Source organism: Oncorhynchus mykiss, chromosome 5 (assembly GCF_013265735.2).
Source record: "Oncorhynchus mykiss isolate Arlee chromosome 5, USDA_OmykA_1.1, whole genome shotgun sequence".
Taxonomy (NCBI): Eukaryota; Metazoa; Chordata; class Actinopteri; order Salmoniformes; family Salmonidae; genus Oncorhynchus; species Oncorhynchus mykiss.
Genome location: NC_048569.1, coordinates 39,401,218 through 39,415,721, shown reverse-complemented (window position 1 = coordinate 39,415,721; position 14,504 = coordinate 39,401,218). Strand labels below are relative to the sequence as shown.

Genomic DNA, 14,504 nt, shown 5'->3' with positions numbered 1-14,504 from the left:
CATTAAAATAACATGAAATTGATCAGAAACAGTGTAGACATTGTTAATGTTGTAAATGACTATTGTAATTGGAAACAGCTGCTTTTAAAAAAATATCTACATAGGCGTACATAGGCCCATTATCAGCAACCATCACTCCTGTGTTCCAATGGCACGTTGTGTTAGCTAATCCAAGTTTATAATTTTAAAAGGCTAATTGATCATTAGAAACCCTTTTGCAATTATGTTAGCACAGCTGAAAACTGTTGTCTGATTAAAGAAGCAATAAAACTGGCCTTTGAGTATCTGCAGTATCATTATTTGTTGGTTCGATTACAGGCTCAAAATGTCTCTATACAGAATAGAAAGAGGAATGGGAGGCCCCGGTGCACAACTGAGCAAGAGGACAAGTACATTAGAGTGTCTACTTTGAGAAACAGACGCCTCACAAGTCCTCAACTGGCAGCTTCATTAAATAGTACCCACAAAACACCAGTCTCAACATCAACAGTGAAGAGGCGACTCCAGGATGCTGGCCTTCTAGGCAGAGTTCCTCTGTCCAGTGTCTGTTCTTTTGCGCATCTTAATATTTTTATTGGCCAGTCTGAGATATGGCTTTTTCTTTGCAACTCTGCCTAGAAGGCCAACATCCCATTGACTAACTGGAATTTTATCCCAGCCTGAATGTTGCTGGGGATACACCAGTAGTGGAATGGTTGGTTGTCTGGTTGTGAAGGAAAGTCTGTGAAAGAGCTGTCAAAAACAGACTTGCCTTTAGATCTTTCCAATGCCTAATTGGCCTGTGGGTGTGGTTTTTTATATGTTGAATGTGGCAAAATGTCCTGCAAGTCAAGTCCTACATATTTCTTTATATTCCTTTGGAAGTCAGGTAGGATGATCATTTCGCCGATATTATCTGTGGGTGGTTGGCATTGATTAGCGACTGGGGCGCAACAAGCAGGAGATGTAGAATGGCAGAACCTGTGAGGGTGACTTATATTTAGAGGTCAGTTAGAGTGTAGCTATTTTTTAAACTTATTTAACCTTTAACTAGGCAAGTCAGTTAAGAACACATTGTTATTTACAATGACAGCCTACCCCAGCCAAACCCTAACCTGGACGACGCTGGGCCAATTGTTCGCCGCCCTATGGAAATCCCAATCAAGGCCAGATGTGATACAGCATGGATTCGAACCAGGTACTGTAGTGACGCCTCTTGCACTGAGATGCCGTGTCTTAGTCTATGCACCACATAGACTACAACTAAGAAGCATTGGTTGTGAGGGACATAGCACAGCTCCACACACACATACATTTGAAGACGATCCCTGGGATTTGATGGACAGTAAAAGGGTTGCAGGTGGAGCAGACTAAGCATGACCCACAAAGACCACTCTCATAGTCAATCCCCAGCCACCATAAACGATCACATACAGCAAGTTTTACCATCCTAAGGTTCCTCATTTGCCATAAATGACATATGTCCTTATAGGGATGTTGGGATTTCCCAGACCAAAACATGATTCACCACAGCATAAAAGGCCATTCTTCACAAGTGAGTACAGTTCAGGTATCACATGGCTTGGCCAGCCATGGTTGGTAGCCAAATACAGTAGGTACATATGAGGACAATGAACACCAGCAATGTCCAGATGGCATTTTTGCTGTTGAATGGCCTCCTGACATGTGGCAGTCCAGTTCCATGGTGTGTCTGTCTCAGGTAACATGAGGGAAGGACTGATAGTGGATTGGGCCTATCATGGACAGTTCTGGGAGATCCAGGATGGCATGTGAAGGCCCAATAGGTTTATGGCATTTCTTGTCAATGAGTGTCAGGTTGTGTCGGTTCATTGTAGTGAACACCTGCCTTATGAGCTTGTTTATGTGTGGTTGCATCCTCCCCATACACCATAACTGTCACCAAGTCGAGATATAAAGCAACTCCAAGGCAGATGGCCAGGATGGTGGACATGAAAGTCTGGAAGAAGCAATGTGCCAGCTCAAACCAAACAGGATAAGAGTGCACCAGAACATCCCAATAAACATCAGAAATGCAGTGAGCCAGCAAAAGGTCATGTTAGATTCAGGCAGACATATTAGACTAGCAATGAATCAAAGCTCACTTCTAAATGATAAGGAGGTGATTTAAGAGCCCAATCCTGGAGGTGCAAGTTATACCACAGTGGGGGCAAGTTGTAGAGCTAGGAAGACGTGTCAGAGTCCAGGGTTAGATTATCTTTCCTGTTGTTGGAGCCTCCCAGTTGCCTCATTGATCCTCAGAGGCTTGTGACTTGGAATAAATACTTGAAGCTGCCATGCCAAGCAGTCTGCTGCCTTTTTATATATTTTTGTACAACCATCCATTTCATATATATGAGAGACCTTCGAGATATGGGGGGAAAAAAAATGGTTGTGCTTTGTTATACCTCGGGTAGGGGTATATCAAAAACTAAAGCCCTTTTTGAGGATTGGGAACAAGCCTGTGTTACTGCATAAAGCATGTTCCCACCAGAAATAGAATATTCAATCAATCCATGATTAAAACGCCTCTTTTGACCCTCTTCACAAAGCAGCTTCAGTATAATTTGTTTGCAATTATCTATCCCATGTTCAAAACTCACTGTCGCCTGGGAGATACTGTACAATCAGATGATGAATGCTTTGACTCACTATCCTTTAATAAAGATAATATGTTATTTTATCTTAAGACTAGTCAGTATTGAAAATGTATGATTTTACTATTATGGCCACAACTAGGTCCAGCAGTAGCTCACAAGGCTAGAAGACAACAGTAAACTACAACCGAACACCGATACCAGACCGAAACTAAACTTGCTCGTGCACCTGTCAGACAAGCTGCAATGACATCCGAGCCAGCAGAACTGGGATGGCTGGCGCTCGATTTCTTCCTGAACACTTGTCATTACGCCTGCATTAAAATACATGCCATCCAAGCAGGAAACTCGCTACAATGGCAAATTCTACAATTACACCCTCTTTAGATGTGGTGGCCCAAGAGGTTGCCACAATAATTATGCAATAACAAAAGGACCTGGACTGGAGAAAGAAGTGTATATAAAGAATCAATTACTCTACAAATCACTCACCTTTGAATATAACTCGTTTACGGACATGGTCCAACACTATCAACGAAAACTGAAAAGTAACTGCAGCGTTTTATAAATGACAATATCTCATGATTGTTGATAATCCCGTAAAGTTTTTTCATCTAATTAGAAGTTTAATTCGTCGTCATATTCCCGAGTGTCGTCGTCCAAGGTTGAGTTAAATATGTTAGCCACTTCCGACCCCTTTCCTGGTCACGAACGGCAGGTGTCTTCACGTGGATGAGTTGCGTAACAACTCAGTTTTGCTTGATCCCCCTTATATTACTCAATAATGAAAAACGCAAACGAATGACGACTGGATATGGGTAGCCAGCCCCAGTAGGTTATAAGTGCAAATACATAAACTATAAATAGTTTATCAATAGCTTCCCTTTAGATCCTCCCCGTCGTATCCATGGACTCAAGTCATGTTGACTGGCAATAGCTCAGGCTGTACCAAAGTACCGCACGAGACCCCAACTGGCTCATCAGCGCACTACAATTTTATTCCAGCTCGAAATTAGAACGAACATTACAGTGGACTGTGGAGGGGTAGGTCCAATTATGGGTTTAGGTCATAATGTTAAATTGAAAACTTCTAATATACGACTATATGTATGGCTATTATATGATTTATCTTGGCACATTTTGGGAATCTTAATGAAATTAACGCAACTTTTTGCTCCACCCCACAAAATCATTCTGAAAAGCAAAGGTATGGATAATCAATTACTATGATTTCCTGAACTCAGTGGACCTAGTATCTTAGTTCAAGGCAAGCATTAACACGTCAGAGTGTTATCTTTGATTGTAGTAGTACAATCTGTGACAGGAACTAGGCTGGTACCTGAAGCCTATAAAAATGCCATGCTTAAAATGTGAAGTTTTATGTCCATAACATTTTGGGAAATTAGACTTTAGAAAACACAGCATCATTTATACATCCTGTTCCGCATTTAGTCCCACTATGATCAACAATATCACAAAATACAACATGCACTGTAGGTCTACAGCAGTAGTATGTTACCTTGCAGTAAAGTTCATGGTCAATCTTCCCCTCTTGTCTCTTCATTATGTTGCTATGTTCCTTCACTTGCCTTTTCATTATGGCGTTATAGTCCTTAGATACTGTATGTAGTAGAAGATTCTGCTACTCTATTCAGAGGTAGCTGTGATTATTCCATGTTCCAGATCATACTGTTCTCAAGACATTATTATCAGTAGGCTATTTAAGCCTTAGCCTTAGCAGAAGGCAGGCTTGAAAGAAGAAAAAAATCCATTCCAATATCATGCCATGACTACACTCCCAAACCACTCCTTCTGCAGGTATGGGGTGTTGATTGACTTCACCTACCAGGCTGCTATATGGAATCTGAAAAGTATGCAGGCACAGTCAAAATACATTCCACCCATTAAAAGTATTATTTTTTAATTAAAGCCCCACCTTATCTCAGCTCACTGGTCACCATAGCAGCACCCACTCGTAGCACACACTACAGCAGGTATATCTCACTGGCCACCCACAAAGCCAATTCCTCCTTTGGTCGCCTTTCCTTCCAATTCTCTGCTGCCAATGACTGGAACGAGCTGCAAAAATCACTGAAGCTGGAGACTCATATCTCCCTCACTAGCTTTAAGCACCAGCTGTCAGAGCAGCTCACAGATCACTGCACCTGTACATAGCCCATATGTAATAAGCCCATCAATCTACCTCATCCCCATACTGTATTTATGTATTTATCTTCCTTTGCACCCCAGTATCTCTACTTGCACATTCATCTTCTGCACATCTACCATTCCAGTGTTTAATTGCTATATTGTAATTACTTCTCCACCATGGCCTATTTATTGCCTTAACTCCCTTATCTTACCTCATTTGCACTCATTGTATATATACTTTTTCTTTTCTTTTTTTCTACTGTATTATTGACTGTATGTTTTGTTTATTCCATGTGTAACTCTGTGTTGTTGTATGTGTCAAATTGCTTTGCTTTATTTTGGCCAGGTCGCAGTTGCAAATGAGAACTTGTTCTCAACTAACCTACCTGGTTAAATAAATGTGAAATATATTTTTTTTTAAATAAAGAGAACAGAGATCACAGATGGAACAGGTCACAAGGAAAATGACTAGTAATGTGCTATTTGCTCATTTGGTTTCCAAATGTCAATCCATGCCTTGTACAAGAATACACAATTGTTTTTCAACATTCTACAATTTGTACTGTATACATTCCACTGAAGGTCACATTGAACTACAGTAGTATTGATAACTAGCACAGATAAGTAAAAGGGTTTGTAAGGAAAAGGGTTTGTGTTATTATGAAATGGGCCTAAAACAGTCGGTTACAAAGAGGATAGAGATTACTCAGTTAGTGCTTGTGAAATATTTCCCACAGCAATCCGTTTGGAGAGTTGTGTATGCCTCATTCCACAGCAGGTGGTCCTAACGTTGGGGCTAACACCATGGGTTGCTTTGGGAAATGACACTGAGATAATAGGACTCAATGCTTTGACATGCCACTAACAACCTGTTCTGGTAACTCAGCCAGACTAACCACTGAATTCCTACCACCTGCTCAACTACCTACAGGTATGTGCCATGCGATGAGTCTAAGCATAATAGACTTAATGGCAGTATGACACTAAAATCCAGTTAGTCGAGTTGGGTGATACAATAAGCTTTTAGCCCAATTCTTGTTTTTGGCACTACTAAATCATGCCTTATTTAAACATGCTAAATACAGGCACATCTCATTTTCGCTTGGTAGATTTATATAGCACATGATGCATTATCTTAAATGTCACACACACACACACACACACACACTTTCACACTTGACAAGATAGTTTTTCTTGTATCTTTCTCTGCCTTCACTTGCTGTAACTATATCCAGAGAAAGCAACTTATGCTCATGATACAATGTATTTCAGACTTTATCCCTGTATTATCCAACAACGTTATGTTTGCCATCACGTGATATTACATTACAATGAAATCCAGAAAGACACTGCTTTCTTGAAGTGTATGCAGGCAGGCCTCCACAGTAATATTATTAAATTGAAAATCGACTTATCCTTAAATTAGGTACATTCAATATACCAACAACATGCTCATAAAGAGTTCCTGAAATTGAACTGAAAAAATACATTTTCAGCACTACCTACTGAACAAAATATGAACAGCTTTGTTCCTGGGGAAATCCTCCATCAATGTTTGCAATATAGCACTCTGCCATGGAGCAAAATAGACATTTTTTCTGAAATCAAAAATATGATTAAACTTATTTTATTTGCATTTAATATCCATTAGCCATTTTCTGAGAAACTTGGGACAGCTAATTTCGGATTTGTCTTAAGAGGATTACACATAAAGCACTTGCCGGAGATGTATGTTTGTGAGGTAAGACAGGATCAGGCGTATGATTTTTAGAGATTCGTTTGTGTGTGTGTTGTCTGAATTACGAAAGTATGTGTTCCCTGCCGAGCCAGGCCATAAATGCATTTGCTTTACTTCACATGCTAGGTTACTCCAAGCTAAACTGTCCCTGTGGGTTAGTGGAAGAGGTTCTCCTGAAGGGGTGGACAGCCCTGGTGTGTGAGGTAGGCCTGGAGAGGATCTCCTGCATCTTCCTGTTGTACTGCTCCTGGTAGACCAGGCCTTGCTGGTGCTCCTGCTCTGTCTGAGATCTCCCCTCATCACGCAACTGCTGCTGGTACATCATCTGGGCCAGCAGGTCTGTCTGAAACTCCTGACAGCCCTGTCTCAGACTGGGAGAGGAAAGCAGAGATATGTATTAATTGTGAAGACTACTGCTGTGTGTGAAAAAGGGTCAAATGATTGTGTATTTCTGTGAGAGGACGCATGTCAGAATCTTTGATCACACTATACATATGTAACAGTATAACTTTATACTGTCCCCTCACCCATACCCGGGCTCAAACCAGGGACCCTCTGCACACATCAATAACAGTCACCCACGAAGCATCGTTACCCATCGCTCCACAAAAGCCAGGGGAACCACTACTTCAAGGTCTCAGAGCAAGTGACGTCACCGATTGAAACGCTATTTAGCGCGCACCGCTAACTAAGCTAGCCGTTTCACATCCGTTACACTCACCCCCCTTTTGACCTCCTCCTTTTCCGCAGCAACCAGTGATCCGGGTCACGGCTCCAATGTAACAGTATAAATTTAGACCGTCCCCTCGCCCATACCCGGGCGCGAACCAGGGACCCTCTGCACACATCAACAACAGTCACCCACGAAGCATCGTTACCCATCGCTCCACAAAAGCCGCGGCCCTTGCAGAGCAAGGGGAACCACTACTTCAAGGTCTCAGAGCAAGTGACGTCACCGATTGAAACGCTATTTAGCGCGCACCGCTAACTAAGCTAGCTGTTTCACATCCGTTACACATACCGAGTTTTCTCTCTCTCATCCAGCAGTTTGTTCTCCTGTATGGTTTTGTTTAGCTCGTCTCTCTCCTCGGCCAGCTGAGCCTGTTTCTGCTTGTTCAAATCCACTAAAGAAGAAGCACAAATACACAAGCACACACACACACACACACACACCATGAGACCACATCCTATTTAAAATATGACTTGTGATATAAACGATTCATTGTAAACTGTAAATCAACTGCACTGTCACAGAGGACCTGCCCAAGTGACAGATCTGCTTCCCTCTCTTCCACTTTCTTACATTTCTCCTGTATCTGCAGGCGGCGTGTGTCCATCACATCCTTCATCAGCCTATCCCTGGCTTGTTTCTCTTTGTGACACTGCTCTGCCCTCCGGGCCCAGGTCTGCTTTAGCTCTGCCTCGATCAGCTTCTCTGTCTCCACCTCCTGTCTCTTCTGCTCCTCAAGCTGATCGGCCAGGTACTGCTGGTACCTACTCTGCTCCTCTCGCAGTTCAAGCTGTGGTACACACACGCTCAGTCAGTTATCATCTGCCTCTTGTAGTTTCATAAGATTTCTTTGTGTGCCAAATAGTGACAATGTGGTAATTTAACATGTTAATACGACTCCACTTTCCCACCTTCCTCGTGACCTTGCCCTGTTTCTCATCTCTCTCCTCCGTCAGCAGCTGCTCGAGCATGCTCATGTCCAGGGCCAGCTCGTCCTGCTGCTCCCTGGCCTGGCGCTTCATCTTCAGCCTCAGAGAGTGGTCGAGCAGCCTGCGCCGGCTCTCCTGACCTTGGAGCTTATGACGGTGCTCTCTCTGCTCCTCCAGATGCAGCATCTCTCTCTGCTCCCTCTGGGACACACACAGAGAAAAACAGAGAGGGCTCAATTAGTGATCACAAAGCAGAAACCCACACAGACACAGAGAGAAGCATCTCAGTTACAGGCTGAATTCGCCTACCAGTAGCAGGGCCTCTTCCTCTTTGAGCTGCTTGGCCTGTTCTCTCTGCTGCTCGGCAGCCTCCATCTGGACGCGCAGGTAGACCAGCTGCTGCAAGTTACTCTGGCGTTGCCTCTGCGCATCCTGGCCCTCCCGCTCCTCCTTGGCTTGCCGGTCGCTCTCCCACAGCTGAGCAAAGAGCTGCTCCTCCTCCTCTTTCTGCCGCTGCGTCACCTGCCGTGTACATAGCTGCGCAGCCCGCTCTGTGCAAATTTCGTTCTGCCTGCGCCGAGTCTGTTCAGTCCGGAGCTCCTCACTCTGCTCTCTGAAATTGGTCCATTTAAAACATCTATTTGTATAGAGGTTTGAACACACACACATAAAAGAAAGCTGCAACATTGTCTTGTAGAACCTCCCTTTAGGTGTTCTCTCTACCTGAATAGCTGTTCAAGCTTGTCTTCAACCACACTTAGTCTTTCACTCTCCCTCCTCTCTCGCAGTAACTTAGCTCTCTCTCGCATCTTGGCTTGTCTCTCCAGTACTGTCTCCTTCTTGGTCTCCATTTCTCTCAGCAGTTCCTTCTCCTCTGCCTCCAACATATCATGCAGTCTAAGGGAGACAGGGGTGATAGACAGACATGGAGCAATTGAAATACCTCTATTAAAAAAATATGATCAGCTGTTATAGGAACTCAACCGAAAGATTTGTCACAGACCTATCCCTCCTCTCATTGATGGTCATCTGATACTGCCCAATGGCATCTTTGACCCGTCTCTCAATGGTTCCCAACACAATACGCCGGTCAGAGTTCTTCTCCCAGCGCGTCTTAAGGTCACAGGTGTTCTGGTACTTGGTGAACTCCAACACCTTGTCCCGGGCCTCCTCCTGTTTCCTTCTCTCCAGGATGAGGTAGTCTGGAGGCCTGGATGATGGGAACCTTGCCCTCTGGAAAAGGTTGGTGAGGGTTTAGTAATTATGTTTATGGGAGGCAGCAGATTATCCTGACCAAGTGACCTGGCCAAGGAAAACTCCAGGCCCTACTGTAGTTATTTGCTTTAACTAAAACATTGTACAGAACTGTCACACGGGAATCTCTGGCTACAGTACAACTAGGGGCCAATTTTCCTACCCAGGTCAACTGGGGTCTGGAAAAAAAAACATTTAAAAAATAATTGCTAGATATGCTTACTCTCTAATTTTACAAAACAATACGTTTGTTTAGCAATGTACAACATGTAGTGACGCGTATTAGCTTGCGGTAGGTTTCTTACTAGCTAGGATACTAACGTTAACTAGCCACAGAGTTTGTGCTGAACTTACCACAGCCACTGAATGAGGTGTTGGTCCCGTAAACTCGCGACATTGTGGTTTATTTCTAGTCTGACTGGCCAACATACTTGGATACAAAACAAGCTCCTTCCCAGCCAGATACTTCTATTTGTCCTGCATCCCATCAAGTTTCCCAACTGTTTCATGGACCTTGACGAGGAGTCTCTCCGGCGATTTTGTTGACGGAACTAGTAAATTGTTACCATGACAACTACAAAACATGCTGTAGGAGTTGATCACTGGCGCCGTGTTCGAATACCCATACTAACATACTGTATTCTACATATTTAATGAGTATATACTACATACTATAAGTTAATTTTAGTATACTGTAAACGGAACAGTATCTTTCAGTTGAGCGTACTAGCTCTTCGCCGGATAACCGGAAGTTGATGCTATTGCTATGCAACCTCTTGCTAGCTAGTTAGCGTAACAAATTACTAGTTAGACATTTTACGACTTCGGGTGTGTTCTTAAATCCAACCTTGAGTGCCAGAGTCCGCTCGTAAATTCAGAGCGTTGTCATTGTCCGTTTGTAAAGTCAGAGCGTTTCGCTCTCGGAGCGCACACTGGGCGCTAGGCCCGAGGAGTAGGGTTTGAGCGTTCTGACCTTACAACGGCAGTCAAGCACCATTTTTTTTCACCTTTATTTTACCAGGTAGGCGAGTTGAGAACAAGTTCTCATTTACAATTGCGACCTGGCCAAGATAAAGCAAAGCAGTTCGACACATACAACAACACAGAGTTACACATGGAGTAAAACAAACATACAGTCAATAATACAATAGAAAAATAAGTCTATATACAATGTGAGCAAATGAGGTGAGATAAGGGAGGTAAAGGCAAAAAAAGGCCATGGTGGCGAAGTAAATACAATATAGCAAGTAAAACACTGGAATGGTAGATTTGCAGTGAAAGAATGTGCAAAGTAGAAATAGAAATAATGGGGTGCAAAGGAGAAAAATAAATATAGTAGGGGAAGAGGTAGTTGTTTGGGCTAAATTATAAATGGGCTATGTACAGGTGCAGTAATCTGTGAGCTGCTCTGACAGCTGGTGCTTAAAGCTAGTGAGGGAGATGTGTTTCCAGTTTCTGAGATTTTTGTAGTTCGTTCCAGTCATTGGCAGCAGAGAACTGGAAGGAGATGCGGCCAAAGGAGGAATTGGTTTTGGGGGTGACCAGAGAGATATACCTGCTGGAGCGCATGCTACAGGTGGGTGCTGCTATGGTGACCAGCGAGCTGAGATAAGGGGGGACTTTACCGAGCAGGGTCTTGTAGATGACCTGGAGCCAGTGGGTTTGGCGACGAGTATGAAGCGAGGGCCAGCCAACGAGAGCGTACAGGTCGCAGTGGTGGGTAGTATATGGGGCTTTGGTGACAAAACAGATGGCACTGTGATAGATTGCATCCAATTTATTGAGTAGGTTATTGGAGACTATTTTGTAAATGACATCGCCAAAGTCGAGGATCGGTAGGATGGTCAGTTTTACGAGAGTTTGTTTGGCAGCATGAGTGATGAATGCTTTGTTGAGAAATAGGAAGCCAATTCTAGATTTAACTTTGGATTGGAGATGTTTGATGTGAGTCTGGAAGGAGAGTTTACAGTCTAACCAGACACCTAGGTATTTGTAGTTGTCCACATATTCTAAGTCAGAACCGTCCAGAGTAGTGATGCTGGACGGGCGAGCAGGTGCAGGCAGTGATCGGTTGAAAAGCATGCATTTAGTTTTACTTGTATTTAAGAGCAGTTGGAGGCCACGGAAGGAGAGTTGTATTGAATTGAAGCTTGTCTGGAGGGTTGTTAATACAGTGTTCAAAGAAGGGCCAGCAGTATACAGAATGGTGTGGTCTGCATAGAATTGGATCAGAGACTCACCAGCAGCAAGAGTGACATCATTGATGTATACAGAAAAGAGAGTCGGCCCGAGAATTGAACCCTGTGGCACACCCATAGAGACTGTCAGAGGTCCAGACAACAGGCCCTCCGATTTGACACACTGAACTCTATCAGAGAAGTAGTTATTAAACCAGGCGAGGCAATCATTTGAGAAACCAAGGCTATCGAGTCTGCCGATGAGGATGTGGTGATTGACAGAGTCGAAAGCCTTGGCCAGGTCGATGAATACGGCTGCACAGTAATGTCTCTTATCGATGGCGGTTATGATGTCGTTTAGGACCTTGAGCGTGGCTGAGGTGCACCCATGACTAGCTCTGAAACCAGATTGCATAGCGGAGAAGGTACGTGGGATTAAAAATGGTCGGTAATCTGTTTGTTAACTTGGCTTTCGAAGACCTTAGAAAGACAGGGTAGGATAGATATAGGTCTGTAGCAGTTTGGGTGTAGAGTGTTACCCCCTTTGAAGAGGGGGATGACCGCGGCAGCTTTCCAATCTTTCGGAATCTCAGACGACACGAAAGAGAGGTTGAACAGGCTAGTAATAGGGGTTGCAACAATTTCGGCAGATAGCTTTAGAAAGAAAGGGTCCAGATTGTCTAGCCCGGCTGATTTGTAGGGGTCCAGATTTTGCAGATCTTTCAGAACATCAGCTGACTGGATTTGTGAGAAGGAGAAATGGGGAAGGCTTGGGCGAGTTTCTGTGGGGGGTGGAGTGCTGTTGACCGGGGTAGGGGTAGCCAGTTGGAAAGCATGGCCAGCTGTAGAAAAATGCTTATTGAAATTCTCAATTATAGTGGATTTATCGGTGGTGACAGAGTTTCCTCTCCTCAGTGCAGTGGGCAGCTGGGAGGAGGTGTTCTTATTCTCCATGGACTTTACAGTGTCCCAGAACTTTTTTGAGTTTGTGTTGCAGGAAGCAAATTTCTGCTTGAAAAAGCTAGCCTTGGCTTTTCTAACTGCCTGTGTATATTGGTTTCTAACTTCCCTGAAAAGTTGCATATCACGGGGGCTGTTCGATGCTAATGCAGAACGCCATAAGATGTTTTTGTGTTGGTTAAGGGCAGTCAGGTCTGGAGAGAACCAAGGGCTATGTCTGTTCCTGGTTCTAAATTTCTTGAATGGGGTATGCTTATTTAAGATGGTGAGGAAGGCATTTAAAAAAAGAAACAGGCATCCTCTACTGACGGGATGAGGTCAATATCCTTCCAGGATACCCGGGCCAGGTCGATTAGAAAGGCCTGCTCGCTGAAGTGTTTCAGGGAGCATTTGACAGTGATGAGTGGAGGTCGTTTGACCGCTGACCCATTACGGATGCAGGCAATGAGGCAGTGATCGCTAAAATCTTGGTTGAAAACAGCAGAGGTGTATTTAGAGGGCAAGTTGGTTAGGATGATATCTATGAGGGTGCCCGTGTTTACGGCTTTGGGGTGCTACCTGGTAGATTCATTGATCATTTTTGTGAGATTGAGGGCATCAAGCTTAGATTGTAGGATGGCTGGGGTGTTAAGCATGTCCCAATTTAGATCACCTAGCAGCACAAGCTCTGAAGATAGATGGGGGGCAATCCGTTCACATATGGTGTCCAGAGCACAGCTGGGGGCAGAGGGTGGTCTATAGCAGGCGGCAACTGTGAGTTACACGTTTTTAGAGAGGTGGATTTTTAAAAGTAGTTCAAATTGTTTTGTGGCTGGAGTCAAATACTTTCTGTGGCACACATCAGAGTCAAATACCTTCTATAGAACAAACTTCATGTCAGGATAGGCATCCGAAAGTAATAATGAATGTATGTGTGTTATATTAAACATAGTGGACGGAGTAACATGTTAGCAAGCAATAAACATTTTATTACTAAGGCTGAATTATTATCCTTACACTTTCAAAAATACTAGTCGAATGAGACATGAGAGAGATGATGAATTTTGGCTAAGATATGTATTTATAGACTACAAAATCAGTTGCGGATTTAGGTATGGGCGACAATGGCAGCCGCCCACCGCCACATACACTAGAAACAAATAGCCAAACCGAAAACTGCAGACAAAAATGCTTTCTGCCACTAAGATCAATTAAATGTAGGCTAAACTGACAACGAAGTGAAGAGCAGAAATCTCATGTTCTAGCCAGCAAGTCGCAGCAATGAACGATTTTCGGCACAACGCCTGTTCATACTGCTGTAATGATATGTGGTTCGTAAGGACAGCGTAGCTAACAAATTGTCAGCGTGTAAGGTAACTTATTGGAAAAGTCATTACTTTATTACATTTCTCAACATTTTGTTGTCATAATTAGTTAAAGCAATGAATTTGTATCCGCTGTTGGATTTTGGCTGCATATTTTCCGCCATTTTCTTGAAATCTGAAAACGATGTGGATCCACGCCCATTTCTTGAAGAATTGCATTATGGGCCCTAAAGTACGGAAATAGTGTCTTTAAAAAATATATTTTATTAACAACAAATCAATACAGAAAGTACATGAGGGAACACAGGTATATATAGATGATATACAATGGACAATCGAGCTAGGGGTTACAATATCACATTACAATTACACAAGGACCTTAAGGAAGAAACATTGGGTTTACTTGATAGCTACCTACACAAATAGCTAGAACAAAGTGTTAATAAGATAATTTCATTTAAAAAGGATTAAAAGCAATACAAATAAGTTATCCAGTAGGCATCTTTAGAATTACATACTTATAATTCTTACAGCTTTTTTGTTAGTAGAGTATTTAATTGTCTTAAGATACAGTTCAATTTCTTTTTGTAGGGTAAGAAAGTGTTTTTTTGTTTGTAAATGTACATTTGTGTATATGAAATTTGGCCAAAAGAATAATGAAATTAAT

The 14,504-nt window shown here is 43.0% G+C and overlaps 2 protein-coding genes across 4 annotated transcripts in view; both read right to left on the bottom strand.

The window, feature by feature from the left end:
• Positions 1-4,342, bottom strand: part of myo5b (myosin VB) — a 91,261-nt gene extending 86,919 nt beyond the window's left edge. Inside the window, exon 1 of one of the 3 annotated variants that reach the window (XM_036977479.1) lies at positions 4,114-4,342. In XM_036977479.1, the coding sequence (XP_036833374.1) occupies positions 4,114-4,191 (78 nt within the window). In that variant the 5' untranslated portion in view covers positions 4,192-4,342. Of the gene's footprint in view, positions 1-3,086; positions 3,558-4,113 lie in introns of those variants that run through there. The other 2 variants (XM_036977481.1, XM_036977480.1) reach the window with 2 other exon arrangements.
• A 1,692-nt stretch (positions 4,343-6,034) lies between these two features.
• cfap53 (cilia and flagella associated protein 53) lies at positions 6,035-10,321 on the bottom strand. Its single transcript, XM_021602796.2, has 8 exons — positions 9,751-10,321; positions 9,146-9,375; positions 8,866-9,039; positions 8,452-8,755; positions 8,125-8,343; positions 7,787-8,003; positions 7,505-7,607; positions 6,035-6,854 (listed from the first exon to the last, which is right to left on the bottom strand). The coding sequence occupies exons 1-8, from the start codon at positions 9,823-9,825 to the stop codon at positions 6,611-6,613; spliced, it is 1,566 nt and encodes a 521-aa protein (XP_021458471.2). The 5' UTR covers positions 9,826-10,321; the 3' UTR covers positions 6,035-6,610.
• Between the last annotated feature and the right edge of the window lie 4,183 nt (positions 10,322-14,504).

What these genes read in the sequence shown, in the direction of transcription:
- cfap53 (XM_021602796.2), bottom strand. Translation starts at nt 9,825, where the DNA reads ATGTTGGCCAGTCAGACTAGAAATAAACCACAATGTCGCGAGTTTACG. An exon ending in CACCTCATTCAGTGGCTGTG is followed by an intron (nt 9,376 to 9,750) that starts GTAAGTTCAGCA and finishes AACCTTTTCCAG; the next exon opens with AGGGCAAGGTTCCCATCATC. An exon ending in ATCAATGAGAGGAGGGATAG is followed by an intron (nt 9,040 to 9,145) that starts GTCTGTGACAAA and finishes TGTCTCCCTTAG; the next exon opens with ACTGCATGATATGTTGGAGG.